Source organism: Pezoporus flaviventris, unplaced genomic scaffold, assembly GCF_033815535.1.
Source record: "Pezoporus flaviventris isolate CSIRO_AGI_PZ_B2104156 unplaced genomic scaffold, CSIRO_AGI_Pfla_v1 ptg000037l, whole genome shotgun sequence".
In the NCBI taxonomy this organism is placed as follows: domain Eukaryota; kingdom Metazoa; phylum Chordata; class Aves; order Psittaciformes; family Psittacidae; genus Pezoporus; species Pezoporus flaviventris.
Window position 1 is genome coordinate 755,913 of NW_026892585.1, and position 17,970 is coordinate 773,882.

General features: G+C 44.0%; 1 protein-coding gene across 1 annotated transcript in view; it reads right to left on the reverse strand.

The window, feature by feature from the left end:
* Window positions 1-17,970, reverse strand: part of STAC (SH3 and cysteine rich domain) — a 63,208-nt gene that overhangs the window by 21,347 nt on the left and 23,891 nt on the right. The window contains exons 3-4 of the mRNA XM_061464324.1: window positions 2,577-2,677; window positions 426-507 (exon numbers count right to left, since the gene is read on the reverse strand). Coding sequence (XP_061320308.1) covers window positions 426-507; window positions 2,577-2,677 — 183 coding nt within the window. The remainder of the gene's footprint in view (window positions 1-425; window positions 508-2,576; window positions 2,678-17,970) is intronic.

Below are 17,970 nucleotides of genomic sequence, written 5' to 3' on the forward strand. Positions count from 1 at the left end.
GGGAAAAGCATGAGGAAAGTAAGGAGTGTGGAGGGAATCAAGCAGGACCTGAGCAATGTCCCTCCAAAGCCAGACCAGTGATTTGAATGCCTTCTGCTGTTCTGATCCGTCTTTTATCTGGTTCTTCCCAGCCCAGGCCTTCACCAGTGCTTCCTCCCTTTTAAGTTCCAACCTTGGTCTCAGCTGGTGATCATTCTAAGCAGGGTGATTGCTAAAAGGTTGCATGTATGGGGGGGGTGAGTGAAGCGCACAATAAACACACCCTCTCCTCTTCCAGCTATCTTTGAAGTGGTCCTTTCCTGAGATGGCAGAAGGACATCCAGCCACCGAAAGGAGCTGGAAGGCTGCTGAGGGTAAATAACCTGCTGCTGCTGCTGCAGAGCACTGCCCAAGGGAGACTGAACAGAAAAGCAATTGAAACCTACCAATAGGCATCACTTCTTTGATGCAGCCAAACTGTTCATGAATGAGTAGGGGTGAGCTGTAGTACCGTCGAAATCCCTTTGGCTGGAGGGAGAGAAAGCAAAGACAAGTGAAGTGCACTGCTCCCATGATACAGGCAGTAGAAATAACCTCAGCTCCTGTGTTAACGGCTGGAAATGTGCCTCCTGTTGTTGTCTCACCACGGGGTTTAGAGATCAGGGATTAATTAGATTCATCCCCAGTTTCCCTTCCTTATGTGGAAGGAGGGGCTCATTTTCAGCTCCCCTTTTTCTTTCATCTCACACAAAAGCAGCACTGATCAGCTGCAGCAGAGGTGCTGAATCATTACAGGTTCTGGGAAGGTTCCCCTCTCCCTTTCTCTTTATGCAGTGTGAATCTGCATTGTTTTGCATTTGCTAAACACAGGACTACCCTTCCCCGCCCTAACGCCAAATCCTCGTGTGCCCACCTGTGAAACCCAAGGAATTTAGAGCCTTTCTATGGATTTTTCTGAGGTTTGCTGCCCACTGACTGCAGCTCCCACTGCCTTTTTGTCTTGTAAGGACACAAAGCTTCCCAAGTTGTCACCAGATATCCCCTCAGTGCCCTTTTGTAGAGAAATGCACTGTAACAACTCAAGCTGTACCATTAAAGGCCACAATATGGCAAATAACTGTGCCCTATACCACTCATAAAACACTTCTTAGAAGGCTGACCATTTCCTGTTACCTCTCTATTTACTATCTCAGCTAGCAAATACCTCAGGCAAAGGCCGAGGACCCCAAATGAAGGTGCTAACATCTAAGGCATTGGAAAGACCCTTCCAGGTAATAGGGACTCACAAATGGTCTCTCAGATTTGTAATCTTCACAGGCTCGAGAGCTTCCAGCCACAGTAAGACGTGGAAAAGCCTCATTGAGATGTGCACATCTACTGTATCCTATGCTCAGTATACATCAAAAATGATAGGCAACTAATTCTTTTGCTAATGAGCCACAGTACAGATTAAGAAGGAATGAGGAGGCTGATAAATTTGGTCTCTTAGAGTAATAAATTCCAGATCCATGGTTTGCCCCCAAAATAGATTCAGACATAACGTGAGCTCAGAAAAACCCAGGAGCTTTGCTGGACAGCTTCCTGATGTAAATTTGCCCTCTACTTTTCTGCTGCTGAAAACTAATGACCACAAATAAGTAATGTGATTTTATATTTGACTTGTCCAGGACTTGCAGTGGCACCAGCTCTTCACAGACTGACTTCCTATATCAGAATGCTTCACACTAGGGCTATGGTTATGGTTTAAATGCATAAAGATTTGCCTCATGTGTATGAACAACAATAGCTTTTACTGAATACTCTTTTTCCTGCCTTCTGAAGCCTATTTTTTCATCATTTAACACAGTGAAACTGCTCGGGTTTAGCTCATATTTGTCTCGGGTACCTTCAGGTTGCAGCAAATAAGAACATGCGAAACATGAATATGTCTATTCAGTTTTGATATTCTAAATGGCCATTTTTCCAAGTCCTTTTGTCAAAAGAACTGCATTCCCATAAGAGTCATCAAGTTGGGTTAGAACTGTCTCACACACAATGTCCTGCCTATGCCAATAATGAGAATTTGCTGCTCAGAAGGTGAGCCAGGCAGGGCTCCATACGGGAGGAAATCTCCTCCCAGCCTCTCCTAACGAGAGATTGATTCAAACTCTGCAATGTCCCACAGTGAAATAGCCTTTGGTTTTCTTTTTAAGATGAATTTGGGGTTTTCTTCAAGCCCTAACAGTGGAAAAAACAATAAAACATAATTTGAAGGATTTTTCATGAAACTCTGTTGGAGTATTTTCACTGATTTCTAGCATTCCTTGTGAGATTTACACTACACACAGCACAGTTTAAACCAAGGGAATTAATTCTGTTATTTAGCTGAATCTGGATTATGGAACTGCATTTTCACATCCACAAACAGACCAGATTTGCGCTTCATTATGGTTCAGGTCTATGAGTAACAGCAATTGCCCAAATGGATTCTAAGGTGACCAACCTGCCTTTCCTTCTCTGTCTTCAGTGAAGTGACCTGGTGTCAGTTCTGTTCACACACCAGCTAACACCAGCCAGGTCAGGCACACAGGGTCAGCAGTGCTTCCCATTGCACTTACCAGCTTGCCCATGCAGCGCTGCTGTCCAATGCTGTCCGCACACTTGTGGTGGATGCTCATCTTACAAGCCTTGCAGCGCAGTCCATGCTTGGCGGTTGTCCCTGTGAAATGCAGGGAAATGATTTATTCAGACAAAATCCATAGTTTCCATGCATTTAACGACTGACCTGAAAGAACGGAGAGGGAGGTCACTTTACTGCTTTTACTGGAGGTCGCCTCACCTGCTTTTCTTCATATACATTTATACACACGTTTTCATTACAGCCTATTTTAGGCATTTTGCCCCCAGGCCCTTTCCTAGGCTATTGTTGCCTTTACAGATATACATCAGATGATGCTCTGTTGTATGAGAGCCTTATCTGTGATGTCTCTACCTCACAAACACCAAGCAAAATCCCTCTGCTGTTTTGAAAGGGCTTGGCATGAGAGCTGGGCATGGCTGAGGGAGCTGCTGAAGAAACACCCAGGTTCGGGAGCTGCCCTGGGGATCCAGTGAAGGACCAGGTTTTGTGGGGGGAGGTAGCTCCAGGGGTGTCTGAGGGGGCTAAACTAGCCCCCTTACCATTGCTCACACATTCACCCAGGGATTGCTGCTCTCACCATCCTGGACCAGTGCTCAGAGGCTGCAGAAAGGGCTCCTTGTCCCTGTGTGATATCATGGGTCTGACCTTGCTCCGATTCACTGGCAGTGGAAAAGACCAGCATCACAGGTAACGTAGCTCCAGGAGAAATTTCACCACACAGAAGCAGGCTTCTCCCACTTGGGCAAAGGTAGTTCTGCATTATCTTCAACATGAACTTACTCTTTAACGACAGAGCCAAGTCTGTTTGCTTCCAGGCAGGAACAGTCATTTGTATTCGTGCGCCCATAAGACCTCCTAAACTATGCAGAAGCAGTTAAACTGCAACAACTCTTTTGTCCCTGCAGGACCGTATAAACGCAATGAGTAAGCAACATGTCAGTTCATTACCATCTACTGCGAGAGTAAGAAACAAGGTAGTAAAAAAACCTCTCAAAAACCCTTGACATTTTAACCCACCCTCATTAGACAGGCACGATAGGAATGTTAGAGGGATGCTGCATCGGAAAGTGCTCATGTAGCTCTTGGTTATTTGAGCAGTCAACACCATGTACGTGCTGCTCACTTTATTTAGTGAAACCCTGTGTCTGGAAGAAGCACTTGAGGGAAGGTCTCATCAAGGTGCTGACAAAACCCAAGCCTTGACAGGACTGCTTTCAGTGGTATTGGTCCCTGAGGTGGCCACTTTCAAGCCAGAAAGAGCCAGGCTGGAGGAGCTGGGGCAGACAGGAGTGAGCAAAGCTCAGATGCATCACTAGTAGGACAGGGAACTGCCATCCTCCCCTCCTTCCTATTGAGCCTGCTGGAGAGATGGGGAGTGGATGCACTCGAGTGTGGGGTGCACCCCAGGGACTCGCACAGAGTGGGGTCAGTGCCTGCTCCCAGCTTGTTGCCTGCTTGGTCCCTCTCAGCCCCTTCTGCGTATGTGCAAGCACCTAGCCTCATCCCTGGCGTCTTTTTTCCTAGTAAACACAGGATTTACTACAAGAACACATCCCTGTGGGTTTTGGTTGTTTTTTTTTTTCTGTGTGATTGCACTCGGGTTACTGCGCTGCTTTTTCAGTCAGTTTCTTTTCAGTAACATATGCTCAAACCCATATTGATGGCTGAGGCTTTGTCCTTTTGGGACAGATGATGAAATACTGAATCACCTTTCCTGATGGACAACAAATGACACAGTGAGAGCACAGGGCCTCCTCCACCGCTTTTGCAATTATAAGGTGGAATGAAAAAAAGAAGTAAATGGCATCATGCTTTGCCTACACATGTGTTTAGTGTCAGTGCTTAGACTGGGTCATGCTGGTCTGTACCAACATGACTCTTACCTGCTTTACTAAGTTACTCCTGAGGTTCACCTGAAAAGACAGTCTCACAGACTGGCTGTGTTACACTCTTCCAGCCGTTTCAGTGTTAACATTACAAGGTGTGTATTCATCCTTACGTGTTATAACCACGCGATCACAGAAGATACGCATCTGTCAATATAAACGTGCATCCAAATGATGTGTTAACTGAATGCAAAGTGTCCGTTCCACCTTCAAAAACTAAGACCCAGCTTCTCCACAGCAGAAACCTGTGATCATGTGAAAATCACTAACACCATAAATTACAAAGAGCAGCACTGTATTTCTATTGCTGAATGTCATTTGTTACCGGTGGGCAGGTAAGTAAGGGCTTCAAAGAGAGGAAAAGTATTTCAGTCACACTCCTGAGCCTACAAGAAGTCTTTGTAAATCAAAACGAAATTGCCTCTAACCACCAAAAGCTTCAATCTTTAATTCATTGTCATTTCTAACTACTTGATTTACTGCAGGATTAGGCAGCTTGGAAATAATTTGCATATATCTCCCTGTCTCCCACTGAGGAATAACTAAAGGGCTTAAAGAAGAAGCATTTATTCTGTATTTACACTTAACTACCATATCCCAAAGCTCTGAAAATGGCATTTCTACATGACAGATTTCCATTCTTCCCCAGGATAATTCTTTCTTCTTCGATTTCTGATCTCAATCACACTAAATCAAACCTCCTCAGGGAACCATAGCTAAGCTATTTCAAAACTGCTACCAGAGATTAGACAACTACATACTGGCAATGCATCAGACCCAGAAGTTCCCGAGATTCAGAACTGAGGCACTGCCCACGCTGCAAAGAACAGATCCATGTTCTGTATAGGTGTAAATGAGACCAGGGTTTGACCTGCTGCATTAGTTTTCATCCTCCCATGTAAGCAAGCTTTTTGACTTCGCAGTTGCCTCAATGGGGCTGGTTTTGGAAGGCATCCTGGTAGTTTGAAACGGGGGGAAAAGCTGACAGAACAGTGTTTCACTGCATGCAAATGAGGAAATTTCATGTCAGGATACCTGACTAGCTCTTAAATGAACTTAAAACTGAGGTTCTCCTACAGCCAGTTTCTTCAGGTACCAGCTAATGCATCCAGACACCCGGCCCTGGAAGGACAGCGTTTTGAGAAGCAGGTCATGTTTAATAATGCCTCGCTAGAAATACTCTACGACTGGGTCAGCTCCCATTTGAATATCTAAACCAGTGGCTAGGTTTTCCAGGGCAGCCATGGAAAATTGAATCCTAAACTGTTCTGATAATCTGACCTCAAATACCACCAAAAGGACGCAGTGCATCACTTTGGTAAAGCTAAAGCTTCCTGTGGAGAAAGCCTAAATGGAAACAGAACACCTCAATATAGGTGGATGGAAAGATCTGGAGAGAGACAGAGGAGACAGGGCAGAATTTAATCCTAAATCTTTATGTCTGTCTCTCCTATAATTTAGTAACCACGCTGCACTTCAGGAAAGTGACATTTATCCTAAGGAATGCAAATGGGAATTACATTTGTCACACACACGCAAAGGGAACCTTTATCACCCTCTTGGTCAGCACGGCTGTGGCCGCAGCACAGTTGGCTGCTTTCTGCCTGCTTCAAGACTCAACAGAAGATTAATAGCTAGAGATGGATAACAAGCCCTACAGCCCAGAGAAATGTGAGAGAACACTGCAGATGTTGGTAACAACATGACATTATGCTGCCTGTATACAGATAATTATATTATAGTAAAGTGGGAAAAAATAAAAGAGAGGATAAAATGATTCCAGTCTGTAGAGGAGAGAAAGGAGAAGGGAAAGGGACACAGAGAGAGAGACTGTCACCTCCAGCTAATCCAGCCATGACCCAACAACTATTTTTTAGCGTTCCAGCTAAGGGGAACATGCTAGTCAGAAACTGTTTTGATTTAAAACTTACATAAATAAATGCATTTAAAATTACATATTTTCCATAGAACTTCAACTTCTGCTGTGGGAGGCTGATAAAAATAATGAATGCCTTGCCCCTTTCTCCCCAAGCACATTTGCAATTGTCACCAGAAAGCTGTTTCCATGCCAGAACTGATGGGAAAAGGAGAATTTTAAGCAAGCTGGGGCCGGTATCGTAGCAGGGAAGGGTTTTGGATGTCACCTTAGAAGGAGAAAGAAAAGTCCCTGAAATGGCACTGGTGCCCATGCAGTCACCTCCAAGCCTGTGCACGACCTCCCTTCCCATCCCCTTCTTCATTTTTAATTGACTGTTTTTGCACAAAATCTCTGATGCTCAAAGGGAGACTGGTTTTAAGAACTCCTTTGTGGCTATTTCCTGCTCCTAGAGCTGGGGGTAGACCAGAGAATGGCACTTTCTCTGCAGGACATCCACCCCTTTCAAGTTAACACTCTTGAGCCTCATTCCCCCAGATCATTAGGTTTGTAAGGATGAGCTGGGCATCCCTCTGCTTGACCTTCTTTGGCCTTCAGCCTCCTGCCACCTTGGGAATTGCCCCCCTTCCTCTGCCCTAATACCTGGCATCCTTCTGCTTCTTCTTCTTAATGGATGCTGGGTCCCCATTGCCTTTCCCAGCTGACGCTGTGGGTAGGACAGAGGCCCAGATCCTCAGCTGGTCATCAGGAGAGCTATAAATCAAAGCCTGAACCCAGATTTCCCAAGCCACCCTAGATAGCTGACTGCTGGAAGTCATTGCCATCTAATGCCAGAGCGACAATGCAAGCTGCTGGACACACACAGTTGCTAGGTGTGCTGACTGATACACAAATATTCACCTCACATGAAATTACCAGTGCTATTAGCAACCCTCCCATCGTGCTTTCCACTGCTAAATACAGGACTGAGAGGGTTGTTTAACAAAGTAATAAAAAGATGACATACTAACGTTGTGGTCTGCTCTGTGCTGTTCCTAAATGGCCCTCAGATAAATGTATTATGGCAGCTCTTGCCATTGCCATTTTGGTGATTCTAAAGGATCAATTTTCCTTTTTTAAGAGATGAAACCATGCTTCATGGATACCTTCTCTTTTGACACAACCAGGCAGTCATTTCAACACTATGGCAAAGGCGCTCTATGCATGAATAACCGAAGTGTAGGATGACGAAGTTCAAAGCACACTGAGAAAACTAGGCAAAAATCTTATTTAGGATTTTTTTTTCATGAATAATGGTGGCATGGGATTGACATCAAAGGGGTTACTCTTTAATGAGAGATGGTTTTGTACTGGTCTCCTTCTTTTCCACAGTTAAACCTGTGAGTTCAATGCATTCGGAGCTGTGGGTAGGTTAAAGCAGTAGCTCCTTGGGACAAGGACTCTACAGAGACATCTTATGAAGACAGGCTGAGAAAATTGGGGCTGTTGAGCCTGGAGAAGAGAAGCTGTGTGGAGACCTCAGAGCAGCTTCCAGTGTCTGAAGGGGGCCTATAGGGATGCTGGGGAGGGACTCTTCATTAGGGACTGTAGTGATAGGACAAGGGGTAATGGGTTCAAACTGAAAGATGGGAAGTTTAGATTGGATATAAGGAGGAAATTGTTTCCTGTGAGGGTGGTGAGGCACTGGAATGGGTTGCCCAGGGAGGTTGTGAATGCTCCATCCCTGGCAGTGTTCAAGATGAGGCTGGACGAGGCCTTGGGTGAGAGGGGTTTAGTGTGAGGTGTCCCTGCCCATGGCAGGGGGTTGGAACTGGATGATCTTTAGGTCCTTTCCCACCCTAACTATTCTATGATCCTATGAACACATGGGAACTAGAGCAGGAACTTCCCCATTTGGGACCAAGCTGCCGGGTCTGAACCTGACACTTTGACTGGCGAAGCGGCCCATTCCCCTGAGTCTACCTTGTGCCAGTCTAAACCAAATGGGGTGTGGGGAGAAGCTGGGACTTCTCCATTTATGTTCTGTAGAACAGGACTTGATATGCAGCCATGGTACCTCTCCTGCCACATGGATAAATGTTAGATCACCTGTCACTAAGAGGTGCGGGTCTGTGAGTACCCACCCCACCCTATTTCCCCATAACGATATCCAATGTTTCAACAGCAAAAAAAGTTGCCTTGCCTGTAGGCAGGCTACAAAACAGCGCATAAAATTAGAACTGACTTCCTAGTGACATAGTTTTCTTTAGAAATGACATGCTGAGAAAAAACTGAGGCAGTAATAGGCAGGTTTTTTCTTCAAGGCTGTTACAGAGAAGAAAAATATCCCTACTAAAATAAAGTACTAACTTCATGGCTTTTAATCATACACAGCAGCAAGAGGAAATGCCTTTATTCCTCTTGCAAATCAACTCTGTAGCTCCTTGACAAAGAACTTCCAATGGTGCCAGACCTTTTATTATGTGGTTCAAGAACAAGACTTACTTAAAATGCAAATAAGTTTTTCCTGTCTTTGAGAGCAAAAGTGAGCCTCATTCTTGATGTCTGGTGATCAGAAGAAGAAGAAATTGTCCACAAAAGGTTTTTTGGCAATGCACTTTTCACATATTCAGCAGCTTTGCTATAAATGTCTGTCCCTGAAAGGAAATATCCACCTCCATACTTCTTAAATTATCATCTCAGGTCTTTGATCATCTACATGTTAATTAAGATGCTGGAACGCCATGATAAGTAAACTAACATCTAGATATTATCGAAAGAAACGCTCCCAGTCCTCTAAAAACCAAACAAGATAAATCATATCTAACCTTCTTTGCTCTAAACACACCCTGATATCTCAATACCTGCTTTTCTAGGCAGCTTCCTAGAGTACTGAGCCTGTGCTTGTAGACCTTTGCAGCGTGTTGCATTGTTGAGAAGGAAAATAGCTCAAAGAAGATAAGCATATACTTATCCTCTCTCCCATGATTGCCAATGGGAGGTGATAGTGAACTTCCCCAGAGATGATGGTAGTACCACGGCTGAACTGGACATGGAGAAATTAAACCTGAGGTCATGTCCTGGAGGAGGCCAAGCAGAGATCAGTCACTGATCTTGGCCTCAGTAACATTAGTAAACACAGTGTGTTCAATAACTCTTCTTAAGGAGAAGATGAAGAAACTCAGATTTCAAACAAGATCTCCATGTTGGCAGGCTCAGGTTATTTGTACCTGTGTTCTTACATGTGTTGGAATGAAAACCTATCCAATTACAGCTTTTGTGTGTGTGTGTGTTTTGAGATGCTTTGAAAAAACAGTTGAATTTTGTAGGGCCATTTATATGTGCTGATCCTTCAAGGACATTGGACCATTAAGGAGAAGCTGGAAACCAAAACCAAACCCAGTATCTGAACGAAAGCCATGCTGTGAAATGAAGAGCAGGACTCTAGGCTTGCTGAAAACGTGGGAGAAGGCAGGTAGAACAAAAGAAGAGTCTATCCTCAGCGATGGGATTTAATATCCCCCCTGATCTGCTGATGGATTTTTAGCATTGCCTATTGCTCACAGAGCTCTATAGGCTTGAAATAAGAGGCTGCTATGGCTACATGAGAGGCACTATGAGAGTGCCAGAAGATGATGACAATTAATTAGGAATATAAAAGGCTTACTTTAAAACCCCCAGCCCTGTTATGTGAAGGGTCAGCTGCTCTGTGGTTTTCTGCTGTTTCAAACTTCTTGAGGTTTTTGGCTCTTTCCTCCCATAGCAAAAAACGCTCCCTCAACAGCGCAACCTGCGCGAGCAGCAGCATCATTTGCTCTCACTGGAGATGATTCAGGGCACCACTGTGAGTAACTGGGCAGTGGTACCAGCTTGGTGGGATCAGTTTTCAGGGAGTTATTTTCACAGTTAGTCACAATGTGTTGCTTCTTTACATAATCTTACAATCACATTCTGTAACTGTGGTTTCGCTTTAGTTTCTCTTTCCACAGTGATTTTGAAAACAAGAAGAGAAATTGTAAATGTGAAAAAACATTCAAATGAAACCTTTTGGCCCTTTTCAAATGTCTTTGGTTTTTATTTCAGAAATAGGTATTGATTTCAGTGAAATCCCACAAGCTGGGCAGAAACCCACTGCTGTTGGCTATTGTCATCTGCTCAAAGAGGCAATCTCAGCTTGCAACCCCAGAGAATTTAGTACTTGACACATAGCAGCACTGGTCCACAGCACACCTACAAGTACACTTCCACATGGCATCAATTATTGTTTCAATGAATAAGAAAATCTTCTGTACAGAAGTTTCTCCAGTTCAGCAATGCAGAAAGAGTATTATGTGCCTGGGGGTAAAGCTAAAACTTCAGCAGTTTAGAGAAGATTGCTGAAGTTGCATTTACTTGCATTCATATTACCTAAGCAGAAAGAGCATGCAACGTTCCATGTAAGCCATAAGGATCATTGCTTTCTGAGGCATCCTTCTATATTAAGGACAGCGACGAGCAACCGTGGGTAGGCATTTTACTCTACACAATGACAATGCTCTATTTCTTGCAAAAGCATTTCTGCTAATTGCCTCGTTTTATGGCTTCTGCAACTCATAGTAAGGTGAAGCTGCCAGCAATTTCCCTTCTAGATGATGCTTTTGTCAGCTACATGGCAACGTAATTATCCACATAACAGCGATACTCTGGTAGACAAAGACTCTCAAGTAGAAAAATAATGTTATGACTAGAAGGTCAGCTTCAAAGAAGATGCATTTAATTCACTTATCTGAAAGCACCCGATGTCCCATAGAGCTCAGGAAAAGTCCAGAGTAGGACATTAAAGAAAGAGATCTTACATCCTGCTTCATCCCTAGGTCTTTAACAGATTTTAAGCTTACTGTTATGTTCCTCACTTGGGCTGATCTCAGAAGAAATTGCCACTACTGGATAAGTTGTTTGGTATTTTTCAATGTAGTTTCTGGTCAAAAAGCATCTTGGCTAACACCACATCAAAATACTGCTTGTAGAGGTGCTGGGAACAATTACTGTTTTCCATCTAGTTAGGCAGCAAATGTTGGTCAAGGTCTTGAATGTCTCTTTTCCCTGAAGATTAACTGCAGCCATTTCCACCAAATGACAGTGAGCTTGCAAATGATCTGGCTACAAATGTGAAACATGCTTGATGCTCTTCAACAATTTAAAACACATTTCCACCCCCTTTTTAAAACACATCTCCACACTCTTTTCTCAGCTAAGCAGTCGCTGATTATCCCATTTACTGATAACATTCTTGCCTCATCTCAGAGGAGGAAGCCCTCCCAAAGGATAAACAGACTAAATATTTGCTTTCAAGTATTTGCTTTCAAGTCTGTTTAACTCTTCATTACCAAAGAACAATACTAATTTAATGCAGGGACCTCTCAGTAGCTACTTTACAAATAGGGGGCTGCATGAATTGAATACTTCTTGTCATGCTTATTAAACACAGGAGTCATACCAATGGAGCACACCTGTGCTGCATGTACCATATGTATTTCTACCTCTTTCCATCTGTTCATCCCCACTTTGTGTGTTTCAGTAGACAAACCATTCACTTCTGGAAATCATGCAGAATCCCGATGACATTATCTGTACCTGACTAGTCTACAGCTAACAGTTAACTGCATACAGTAGTTTGGTTACTGCAGTACTTAACTTCCTGCTTCCAAAAGGCTTTTGTTTAGCTCTTCTTAGAGGGCTCCTCCTTAAAGTGCAACAGTTTGTGCTGATGGAGAGTTATTAACTCAAGGAAGAAATCATAGGACAAACCGGGTTCAATTTCAAGCAAATATATCTATTAATATTATTATCTTGCATCCATTTTTTGCAGGTGTGTGCTAAAAAATGCAATGCTTTTGCTTGCCTTAAACCCTAGCACAGGAGGTCAGAGAGGACTGAAATCATTCTCGCTCACACTGAGTCTTAAAAGTGCTACAAGATTTAGGTGTCCATCAAGTGGAGCGAGAACCGGAGGCTCCTAAATCCAGGTGTGGATTTACTGGAGAGAGGGAGGAGAAAGAGACAGGGACTCCAGGTCATGTGTTATTAAACCTATAGGATGGCTCCTGGTACCGGTCACTGAGTCATTGACAAGGTTACACAACTGCCCCTTTTCCTCACAATCACAACCAAAGGAGTCTTTTGAAAACCTCTTTCCATAGAGAAACTCTTCATCCTCTTACATTAATAATACACAACATTCACACTATGTTGTACTGTAGGGGTCTATCACCCGGAAAATAGACCTGGGAAGGCTCAATTGTGACTGCACAAACCCATTAGAGAGGCGGACACAAAGCTTCCTCCTCAAGCTGCTCGAGGGGCATCTCCTCCTCACTGGCAGCTCTTTACCCTCCTCTATAGGGGACAACTCTCATGCTGATGCAGTGGCAACACAAATCTTTCGCCGCAGGGTCATGCAGATGGGAGATGTTAGAGAGACTGAGCGGAGGCAAGGCTGAATAATGCTATTCTGCCTTTATCCTCCAAGAGAAGCCTCAGGAAATAAAAATGCCTTTTTTATATTTATATTTGTTAAGAGTCCTCCAAACTACTACAGCCTTGGAAACAGAGCTTCAGCTACTGTCATGCTTCCCAGGTGTCCTTTTACTTTGTCTAGCTGCCAAGCAGGGGTGTTCAGCGTGTTTACCAGACCCTCGTCTACCTGGATAATGCTGAATAAAGGTAGGTGTGGATCAAAGCAGAATGCCTGCTTAATGGAAGCTAGGCAGCAAGCTTAAAAAAAGGCAAGGATGCTCTTTAGGAGGGAGCTGATCAGACTGGAGGCAGAAAGCACTGTGTCACAGTTCCTGTGAAATTTTGCTATATTTAATAAGCATCCACATAAATTACAGTTACATAAACACTTCCTCAAACTACAGAGTTTTTTCCATTACTTATTAGTCGCACTTACTGATAGTCTTAAGAGAAGAGGTTCAGATGTAGTGACTAAGGAAAATAGGAGACCATAGCTCCGATTGAGATCTCTCCCTCTCTCATTCACTCCTGCGTTTGAAAAGCTGGGCCAACTTATCAACTTTGATCCTAGCTTTATGGAGGATGTTGCATTACAGCCCTGGGGATGACAATGGCTGAATGTTCTAGTAACCACAGTAACACAGTGAAATAAAGGAATAAAGGCTGCTTCTAGACGAAATGGCCAGAAAGAATGGCCACGTGGGACTTTGCTGGCGGCTAAACCAGAACAGGCAGTGGCAGGAGCCAGTCAACACTAAAGGGGTATCACAATTTCACTGCTTAAGCACTGCTCATGAGTAGACAGGAAGTAAACTGCATTAGAGGTTTATTATTGGTATTGCTTCTTTACAATCTGCTTTGTTTTCTACATGCTTCTGACTGGAACCTAGCTACTTCCCTGAGAAGGCAGGTACTGAGTCCTTTACCTCCAGAGCTGCAAAGGTCTGGAGAATCTGCATCCAGACCAGAAACTCTATTGCCCAGAGACCATCTATAGATGAGTCTATCTCAGGTACATAAGCTAGTGATGGCATGATCCAGAAGAACCTGGGTTTGACTATTACTGGACATTCCACACCACAGTCTTGTTGGGTCTTCCTGAAAGTTTGTGGCCCTCTAGCATTGTCTTTCCAGGCAAAGATACTGCCTCAGGTGTCACTAAAAAGAGTAGTTGGTGAAAATTCCGCATCCGAGTTAAGGTTAAGCAGGGAAGGAAACTGCTAAGTATGCTTCTGAAACACCAGTGTTGTTATAAATAAGCTTCTATTTCGTTAAAACACAGCTTTAAAGGTTTCACTTTAAAGTCAGCTATTTTTAAAAGCAAAGAGACTTATTTTTTGCTACACTACTTATATCTGACTTAGATGGGAATACGTTAATTGCATGTAATATGCTTGGAATGTGTGGAAAAGAACATTTTTTCCATGTGAGTCAGCACAGGAAATGAACTGCAAGTGAGTAAAATGTTGAGAAGTCTACAGATGGAGGGTTTTTAAACACACAATGCTGTTCAAGAGTAGAGCACTGACATCATGTTTTCCTCAAGAGTATCACAGAGACGAGCGATGACACACCAGAGACTGAAGAAGAGCAAGAACTCACTTCTGATCAGCATAGTTGAAGACTCTAACCTGACGCAACATGAACAGCTCCCATCTTTGCCAGTGCCAGGCAGTTTTGCCTACCCTTATGGGCATTGCCAAAGCTTGCCACATTCTTGCTAAACACAGAGGATGGTAGGCAACACAAAGCCAACTCAAAGGGGTTTGATTTTCTTTTCAGTGATGTAAAGTAAGCAAACCAATGTCTTCTAAATAATGATCTGGTGATACATTCCACAAGGTACTTTGATTTTCAACCTTTTCCCTTGTGGGGGTTATTAAAAGAGTGCTAAATACTAGTAGTAAGAACAGCAAATAAATGGATGTCTAAGAGTCTTACTGTGAAGAATGTTCATGGGTCGATGCAGTTAGGAAAAGATGCAGCCCACCATGGAGCTGAAACCTCAGTCCTAAACCAACCAATGCTTGGAGCTCACAGCAGCAGGAGGAGGGTCTGCTCCAGCATACTGTTGATTTGCTCTGAAATTAAGTGAATTATTACTGCTGATTTCAGTATTAGAACTGGCAACTGTACTGCAGCATTTGATGCTGCAAGAAGGCTCCATTAATGCAAAATGGATCTGCCATGCACTCCTCAGAACTCCCCCTGCATCTGAAGTTTTCTCCCTTACGTTACTTGGCAGAAAACTACTGCTTCTATGTCACATTCTCCTTCTATTTACTGAGGTGGAACCTTCCCCAGTCTCGTACAGCCAGTAGGAACACTTCAACTCCTGTCTTTAAGGTGAGGTATGAAGCACACTTGTAATACTGCCTTTTCCCTTTTGAATTCAAAACAACAGTTTCTTTTGAGTATGCTGCACTGCACTCTGGGATGCATGAAAGGCACGTGAATGAGTATGTTTGCATTACACTGATCCTAGTAAACCTCTTCCTCTGAACGCTGAAATCGATTACATGTACTTGGCCACTATCTGATGACTCTACTGTCAAACGAACACGCGCTGCATCCCAAAGGCAACACTTGGCTCTTAGTGCCTAACAATCAAGGAGAGATGATGCACGTATTTTTTTGTAGGAAGATAACGTGTCACATCCCTTTGCTTTAATTTTGCCTTGAAAAGAGCAGCCCAAGGAGCCTGCTGCCTCTGCTCCCAGTGTTCTGCTCACTCTGAAGCTACAGATGGATTCTGCCACACCAGGGAGGCTGAAGTACGTACTGCACGTTCATGCTACGCGCAGTTCATCATGCTGCCCTGTACCAAACAGAGCTGCTCAGTTCATAGATCAGAAAGCCATTTAAGGTGAACCTGGAAACATCCTTGGTGACAAAACTGAAACCATCCAAAGTCCAGCTGGGATTTTCCTGGACTCTTTCCCCCACTCTTCAAAACATGCATCTGTCTTCGCCTTTATTCTCATCAATAAGGAATTTAAAGCCATAGACTCGTTACTCTCCAATGTCACTGCCCATGAAAAGTACAAACAGAGAGAACAAAGAGGCTCCATGTTGCAAGTGCAAATTCAGAGTCCCTGCACAGGAGTGAATTTGTTTCAGTCTGTCTTTGGGAGCAGGCTGGACAGGAGTTCCTGGGAATCTGCCTGTTCCGCTCCCCCACCAGCTGCAAAAGCTGTACGGATTATAACAGAGCTGCAAACAGTAACATCCAGACCTCCCATGCTCCTTAAAATACAATACAGCAAAACCAGGCATGACTGCAGTAAGGATCAAAAGGACAGAATTACAGGAAGAAAGAAGATGTCTATTTAGAACCAGGCCATCTAGAGTCTAAAGCATTATAAAGCAAAACCCTCATCATCTTTTCTGCTGCACCTCCAGCCAAAGATGAGCTGGAGGAGGTGAAAGCAATTCACCTGACTCAGCCTGCCACCAGGCAAACCAGGCTGCATTAGCTTCTTCAGCGACTATAAAAGGCTTCTTCCTCTAACGAAGTAGCTACGTTACAGACCAGAAAAGGGAAGTCCTCAGAGGATAGAAAAGAATAGAGCAAGTTCAGAAGGCAGGTGGGGTTAAAACTGGTATTTCGAAGCTCAAAGCTATGCTTCAGGACTTTCCTATCCCAGATTGCCCAGCAAAGGAGAAGGGCATGGGTGTTTACGAGCTGGCGTTACTCCCTGCAAAGTTTGCTGCCAGTATTAATCCATCTTGAGCAGCAGTGTTTTGGAACAGTATTGCTGAGTCGTACAGATCTGTGATGATACTGATCTCCATACAACGTCATGGAAAGCTGCCAGGAACGCAAAGGACTTATATTTGCAGCATGTATTTGTGAAACTAAGCCTCGATGAAACGTCTATCTGTGTTACAGAAGACAAGTTCTGGGCTTGCTCCCACAAATGGGTTATTTCAGCTACCTATTCTGTCTTCCAGACTTCCTTTCAGTACCTGCTCTATGAACTTCCCTGATAGCAATGCTTTACTCCTTCTCCCTTTGGCTTGTTCTATCACTTAAAGTAGAAAAAAGCTTAAAAGACTGGAAAATAGCACCAAAAACCTGGGATCAAAGCTTCTCTGTTTCCCTGGATTCAGTACAGCTGTGCTGCAGAGAGGATGAAATCAAACCTTGTGTTTAATCCTTCACTTCATGGAGGCAGGATTGTCTTGCACGAGCTTTAATGTTCTACAGACATCTGCCTTTTCCCATGCACACAAGTGGGGCACGCTGAGCACCCTTATGTGGGAAAGGAGGTACCATTCTCTGAAAAAGGTTGAGCAATCCTACCAGCACCTTTCAGGAGCTCATCATACTGTTATCTGAAGGGCAGTGATTTCCATGCCAAAGGACAGGAGTTTCTTACAGTAAGCTAGATAAACTACAGACAATAGTTTGTGCTCAAAGACCTGTGCTACTTCTGCATAAAGCTAGTGTTTTATTCCTTATCCTGTGTAAAAACTCGGATAGTGTGTCACTCACTTTCACGCTGGTACACTGCCACCAAATTCATTCCAGATCTACTGTACTGGGACAACTGGATGATCTTAAGGTCCTTTCCAACCCTAACTATTCCATGTTTCTGTAACACCGAGTTACAGAAACAGTACATAACACACCAGCCAAAACAACATGAGTTTCTAGGGCCAGACTTCTGAAGAGCAACTGCTGCAGCTTCCCGCCGTGACGATGGTGCACGTTCTACACCTCCAACCACCAGCCACCACTGCTTTCCTGACCTCTCCTTGCACAGCCCCATAGATAATCTGCAGCATCTTCAAGCATCTTACCTTACACGCAGGGCTCATTATAGTCTTGAACACTGCCAGGGATGGGGCAGCCACAGCTTCTCTGGGCACCCTGTGCCAGTGCCTCAGCACCCTCACAGGGAAGAGGTTCTGCCTAAGAGCTCATCTCAGTCTCCCCTCTGGCAGGTTAAAGCCATTCCCCTTGGCCTGTCCCTACAGGCCCTTGTCCAAAGCCCTTCTCCAGGTTTCTTGTCAGCCCTTTATGTACTGGAATACTGTTTAAGGTCTACCTGGAATCTGTGGTCACCACAGGTGAATGCAAACTGGGCACAATGCAGGTTGTGAGGGCAGACGCAAGTTGCAAGACAGTT